This window comes from Aegilops tauschii, chromosome 2 (assembly GCF_002575655.3).
Source record: "Aegilops tauschii subsp. strangulata cultivar AL8/78 chromosome 2, Aet v6.0, whole genome shotgun sequence".
NCBI lineage: Eukaryota > Viridiplantae > Streptophyta > Magnoliopsida > Poales > Poaceae > Aegilops > Aegilops tauschii.
The window spans coordinates 433,342,235-433,348,766 of record NC_053036.3 but is presented as its reverse complement, the minus strand read 5'-3'; the positions used below and the strand labels follow the sequence as shown (position 1 = coordinate 433,348,766).

General features: G+C 45.6%; 1 protein-coding gene across 2 annotated transcripts; it reads left to right on the top strand.

Moving 5' to 3' along the window:
• The first annotated feature begins 636 nt into the window (after positions 1-636).
• On the top strand, positions 637-5,323 carry LOC109773345 (uncharacterized). 2 transcript variants are annotated; one of them, XM_040399314.3, is made up of 7 exons: positions 637-966; positions 1,811-1,870; positions 2,368-2,479; positions 3,137-3,317; positions 3,427-3,890; positions 4,544-4,888; positions 4,978-5,323. In XM_040399314.3, the coding sequence occupies exons 1-7, from the start codon at positions 953-955 to the stop codon at positions 5,044-5,046; spliced, it is 1,245 nt and encodes a 414-aa protein (XP_040255248.1). In that variant the 5' UTR covers positions 637-952; the 3' UTR covers positions 5,047-5,323. The 2 variants fall into 2 exon arrangements, with proteins under 2 accessions (XP_040255248.1, XP_040255247.1); XM_040399313.3 differs by having other exon boundaries at positions 652-966; positions 4,544-4,891.
• Positions 5,324-6,532: the final 1,209 nt, after the last annotated feature.

Genomic DNA, 6,532 nt, shown 5'->3' with positions numbered 1-6,532 from the left:
ACCACTTGAGGGGGTTATTGGCAAAGTTGCATTAAGCGTTACAGAGCCTCTCCTCACAAATCACTGTCATTGAGAGGACGGAAACTCGGGTTTTGACTGAATACTTATCCCTAAAGAGGCATGAAACGTTCCACGCGAATTACGCAAAAGAAGACACTCATGAGTCCGTTTCAGGATGCATTTATATACTGCTAAAAATAGCACCCGGTTCGGTCTTCCCGCTCCCCGATCCTAAAAACGTGACCGTTACTCCCGAACCTCGCCACGGCCATTCGGTCCTCCACGTGTACCGACGGCTATGCCCCCCCCCCCCCACCCCCCGCGCCGCGCACGCAGTTTTCGCAACTTGTTTTTGGAATGAAGTAGTATGGATGGACCACTTTGAGGGAACTGGACAAAGTCTTGTTTTCATTCCATCGTATAACTCACTTCCCTTGCATACCAAGAGATAGATAATCCTCTCTTGTCATGAAAACACTCCCTTGTAGTGCAAAGTATTACTATTTTTTAGCCTGTCAAAAAAAGTATACTGCTATTTTTTAGGGTTTATTAGGAAAAAAAGTACTGACCGCAAAAGGCTTCTCAGAGAGTTCCCTCTCGTTGAAAAGGATCTAACAACAAGCAAGACACCCATGGCAAACCGAGTCCACGTCCGAGCACAGTTTCCCGCGGAGCGACAGAACCCAGAGCTCCCAAGTTCTACCGAGCCTAAGAGCAGGGGGGGTTTGCTTGTTGCAGTGGGCAAAACATTTCGCACAGGCGCCGGTGGTCCCGGTCCGCGTCTTCTCAGCCGTCGCCTATTTAGTGCCGCGCGCTTCGCAGGCTCGGACACTCCCCCCTGCCTGCTCCTCCTCGCACACTCCTCTCTTCTCGGTTCTCGCTCCCCGTTCCGCTCTCAAGTTTCTCACCGCCATCCCCAAGCCTCCCGTCGCGGCGCGGCCGTGCGCCCGCCATGGCATCGGCAGGGTAAGTACGCCGCGTCGGGCCTCTGTTTCTGGTCTCCAACTCTCGGCTCGTCCTCTCTGTCCTTTTTTTTTTCTGCTGCTCTGGATCTTGTTTGTTTTATCTTCTCACGCACGCGGTCTGGGAGTATTATCTGTGTCTTGAGTGGGCTGGGTTTCGGTTTCATCCGGAGGGGCGTCGCGGTTGATCAGCGAGTGATGGATTCCGGTGCGTGCTTTTGGAGGAGGCCGGATGCTGATTGCCTTAGCTTGAGCGCGTGGCAGAGGAGATGTCAGTCTGAGGGAGCGACGAGTGCGAGATCGTCGGAGAGCAGAGCAGCCCAGTGTGACGCCGCCGACATGATTCTGGCCAGGTTTCCCTCGTCGTTGCAGTGGCGGTGCGGTTTTTTCTTTTTGGGACTGCGATGGCGGAGGAGGGGCCTTCCTCTCGAAGGAAGCACTGAAGTTCTCGGGGGAAAAAAAGAGACGGAAGCAGAGAAGGGTAGCGCCTCCGCGCCGCCGTCGTGAATCCGGCCCTGTTATGCTCGTCGCTGCAGCGGCGGCGGTGTAGGGGTTTCACGATCGATCTGCTTGAGGTGGGGTGGAGGAGGAAGCAGACAAGGGTTCTGTTCCGTCCCGCTCCATTCTGTTTAGTGGAGACTGATCTGGTCGCAGCTGTCTGTCACGAAGATTGCAGATTTGTGCTGTTGGATCGTCGACGTTTCTTTGTGCCATCTTGAATATGTTCGCTGTTGGCCCCTCTACCTCTTTTTACCAGTGAAAACTTATTCACAACTCTTCTGCTTAGCGTCGCTGTTTAATGTTTGCTGATTGAGGATTTAACTTGTTCAAGTTTCTGGTTGCTGCAGGTTTAACGGGAGCGTCATAGATCCCACTGCTTCTCGCTGCAAACAGTTGGCGGCATTCAGGTTTCTGTTTGCAGATTCAGGATTAACTTATTCGATATGTTGTCACCGAGTGCTTGTTGTTTAAATCATTGGCTATGCAGATCAATGGGCTTGCTCTGCATCAGTCTCTTATTTCTTCTGAAGCAGAGGATGAAACATAGATCGATCTATATTGGCTCTAGCTAAATACCTTTAAAATAGCAATGCAAGGCAAAAGATCCGCAAACAAGTGTTGATCTATCAAATTTATCATAATTAATACACAATTAATTATCTTCATTCCTACTATTTTTTTCCGAGTTAGTGAACATGACTATGCTTGATTAGTTGGCTTTAAATATGTTTATGGCAGTTAATATCCTATGACTGAACGTAGAATTGAGATAGATGTCTGTCTGTGTAAACATTCTTCCAAATATTTCCATTTAGCTTAGTTGCTACATTTATCATGTTTTGTTAGTTAATTTGTTATCTGGTAGGCATCAAAAGATAATTACTAATATAGATTTATCTCGCAGTTTCATCAGGTCATTGGTCACGACAATTGTTGCGGTGATAAGAAACCCAACTCACCCCCCACCTAGCCAGTTTGAGTGCCCAAACTGCAAATACTGCATTGATAACAGTGATGTAAGTACCATTAACTATTCGACTATTGCATTTACTTTTATGCTAGGTTCTCTTCTAGTTTCCAACCATTAAAATAAGGTCATTCTACCATTCGAGTGAATCCTCACAACCTGTTAGAATAATCACATGAGTCACGACAACAAGATTTGTTAATGAGGTTCACCAAACATCGGCTAATCCCCAGGGCATTACTACGGACACTCCTCCCCGTTGATACCACAACAATACTGCACCCCGGACGCCCGGGGGCCGACACATGCTAGCGACTCTCCCTGCGTGCATGTGCTATTATGTTGGCACAAATTACATTATGTGTCTAGCCCATATTATATAGGAGGCATAGGATACAAGTGTCATATTAGGACACGACTCCATACCATGTCAACATACACACAGTACGACTCAAAGTCCAAATATAACCTACATTGTACATAATATTCGGCACAACCCCAACGTCACCTTTTTTCCATTGTATACCCCTCCTCCCTCCCGATTTCCGATTCCATTTATTACTAACACACACCATCGCAACAAGAATACACGACCCTTTGTTCCTAAATAGTGGTATCGTAGCTTTTTCTTTGTGTCTTGGTTGAAACTGTAAAAAATCGTGATTTTGGGGAATCTTGTGGTTGCACTTCATGCTTTGTATTGCAGGTTTTATCATTGTGGCCAGGACTCCCTGCAGGTGTTAAATTTGATCCAACTGATCTCGAATTGCTTGAACATTTAGAAGGAAAGGTTGGCAGGGCACCGTCCCATGACCTAATAGATGGTTTTATTCCAACCATAGAGGAGGCCGAAGGAATCTGCTATACACATCCGGAAAATCTCCCTGGTACATGATTCTTATTTTAGACTTGTTATTATCAGGGCCTTCTGAATTAAATAGCTAGCTCAGACTATTCAGAGTAATTATTCGTTAGTTAACTCATATACCCTTGCAGGTACCAAGATGGATGGGAGAAACAATCATTTCTTCCACAAAATATCAAATGCGTACGATGTTGGCCAGCGCAAGCGTCGCAAGATTAGCAACAGTGACCACACTATTTGTGATGAGCATTTCAGATGGCACAAAACTGGAAAATCCAAACATATCTTTGATAATAATGGTGTCATAAAAGGGTGGAAGAAAATATTGGTTCTTTCCATGCGTTCTAGGAAAGGCCAAAAAACTAATTGGACGATGCATCAGTATCACCTTGGGGTAGATCAAGATGAAAACCACGGGGAGCTTGTTGTTTCCAAAGTCTTTTATCAGTCAAAGAAAGCTGGGCAGCCTGTAATGTGCCCTGTTAATGAAGAGTCTGATTCATTTGCTGGGGAAATCGATCCTACAACCCCAATGGCATACCCTCCGCAGCCTCGTCCCCCAAACAGTGGCTCATCTAGAACCGAGCAGAATCAGGTAAATCTTCATTGACCAATGAAACTGTCATCAACTTTGTGAAGGCTTTTGTCTAACTTTATGCACCATGTTATAAAATACTTTGGCTTGTAGAATTATAGAGTATGGATCTACAAATACTGATCCGTGGATGAATTATTGGGAGCCCCTGAAACAATGCCTTGCAATACTAGGATCCCACCATTTGAACAGTTTATTCTCAACTGTAGGTCATGTAGTACAGATGCTATATAGTGTACAAACTCCATGTAGAGGCCAGGGGGTTATCCTCCTTTTCAAAAAAAATACTGTAGAAAAATAACAATATACTCCTACTACACATGAAAATTTTCTCTGCTTGCAAGAGTGCATCCAACAGTCTCACAAAAACATCAGAAGCTTTTAATTCCTTATAAAGATCCATGCTTAGGAACTTAGAGTAGTAGAGTATAATCAAGCCTTCTAATTCTTTCACTGCCTGATTACGAAAATAAACCTTTGAGCTTATGCGCCAAGCTTTTCATGAACCCAAATCTCATCTTGAATAGGACATGCATTCATGAACCCCCTATGCCTTTTTTTCCTGAAATATATAGTATTGTGTTGTCACCTTGTAAACTGTTATAACTCCTTCATTTAACTGCCATTAATGTTACCGCCCGCGATTGTTGCAGGAGGAGTACGCAATGCTGTCTGGCCCGGATGAATGCCCATCACGCGGCGCAACCCCGGACGCCACGTACCCTAGGATGCAGCCTCTGCCTCTTGACACGGACGCTCTCCAGGGGTTGCCCGATCCCGGAACGCCTCCGAGTTTCTCCCTTATGGCTTCTTGGTTCACCGGAAGCTCGTCGCATGCCATGGAGGACGCACCGCTATCTGGCCTGGATGAACGCCTGTCACGCGGCCCAACCTCGGACGCCGCCTACCCTGAGGCTGAGGGGCAGCCTCTGCCTCTTGACGTGGAGACGCTCCAGGGGAACCCCTACCTCGGAACGCCTCCGGATATCTCCCTTCCGGTTGTAAGTGCACCGACTGCTCGTTTCATTTCTCAGTGCATATATATTTCTCATGGCTCATCTCCTTGTCTCGTGTGTGTTTACGGCAGGACATGCAGTTGGGGTCGCAGGACATCTTCTGGGTGGATAGCGTATTTACAAGGGAGGAGGGGTTTTGAAGCAGCGACAGCGTGTTTTTCTCGTGATGTTGTTTGTTGTATATCTGTGTGCATGAATGATGGATCGCCGAGAAATTTTGCGTATGATCCTGGAGCTTCCCGATGAGTGTACCTCGGCTATGTTTACTGTTTGTAGTAGTAGCAGAATTTTTTTTCTCAAATGTAGGAGGGTCGCTCCCAATTGCATAGCCATGAAACTCATAAACAACTATTTGTCCTCAATAGTGTTTGAAACTTATTAGTACAAAATAAACTTACATCTGATGTACAAGTCTTATAGATGATGTCTTTTTAGAGTATCTTCAACGGCAGCCCTATTTTAGGGCCTATGGTTTTGAACAAAAAGAAAACACCCACCAACGGCTGCCCTTGTAGCATATTTTCCAAAAAGAAATTTGGGCAGGGTAGGCTGTGTATTTTTTGTACTCCGATGACAATGTGCTTAGCTACGTACGTATGTTGCATTAGCATTGTGGGAAACGTCGTGCCCTAGCTCTAGGTGACGCCTGCGTGTTATATAGCTAGGGGCGCGACTCCCTGGATAGCGTACAAGTAGTTGAGATTACAATCTTGGGAGAGAGGGAAGAGATATCTAGTTACACAAGATAACAGAGAATATAAACTACCTATCTCTATCCCTATCTCTAGTATTCTGGTACAAGGAAAGGAGGCCGGCTAGGCCGGGTGACACGATGCAATGTGTGTCGTTTGACACCCTCCCTTAATCACAACTTGGTCAAGTTGAGATTACGCTTGAATTCCTCAAGACTTCTTGTAGGTAATGCTTTTGTGAATCCATCTGCAACCTGATCTCATGAGTGCACAAAACAAATCTCCAATTGCTTATTAGCTACCCTTTCTCGAACAAAGTGAAAGTCTATCTCAATGGGTTTTGTCCTGGAATGAAACACTGGATTAGCAGATAGATAAGTAGCACCAAGGTTATCACACCATAGACATGGGATTCGAGTGTGCTTCATGCCAAGCTCTTTCAACATGGACTGAACCCACATAATCTCTGCTGTGGCATTGGCTAGTGCTTTATACTCAGCTTCTGTACTTGATCGTGACACTGTGGCTTGTTTCTTTGCACACCAATATATTAAATTTGGGCCAAATAATATTGCAAAACCACCAGTGGAGCATCTGTCATCTGGACATCCTGCCCAGTCAGAGTCAGAAAAAGCACTAACAAGAGTTGAAGAGGACTTGCTGAAGGTAAGACCAAGGTTCATAGTATCTTTTACATATCTCTCTATGCGTTTGGCAGCAGTCCAATGAGTTGTGGTAGGAGCAGGAAGAAACTGACATACTTTGTTAACATCAAAGGAAATGCCAGGCCTTGTTAAAGTCAAGTACTGAAGAGCTGCCACTAAGCTTCTGTATCTGGTACTGTCTTCCTGACTCAAGGGTTTTCCCTCTGTGAGTGATAGTTTTTCTGTGCTACATAGTGGTGTTGGTGAAGGCTTACATCCTTGCAACCCAA

Bases quoted from the DNA above. Each gene is read 5' to 3' on its own strand.
- LOC109773345 (XM_040399313.3), top strand. The intron at 1,871-2,367 runs GTTTCTGTTTGC...TTTATCTCGCAG, and splicing joins AAACAGTTGGCGGCATTCAG to TTTCATCAGGTCATTGGTCA. The intron at 4,892-4,977 runs GTAAGTGCACCG...TGTTTACGGCAG, and splicing joins CGGATATCTCCCTTCCGGTT to GACATGCAGTTGGGGTCGCA.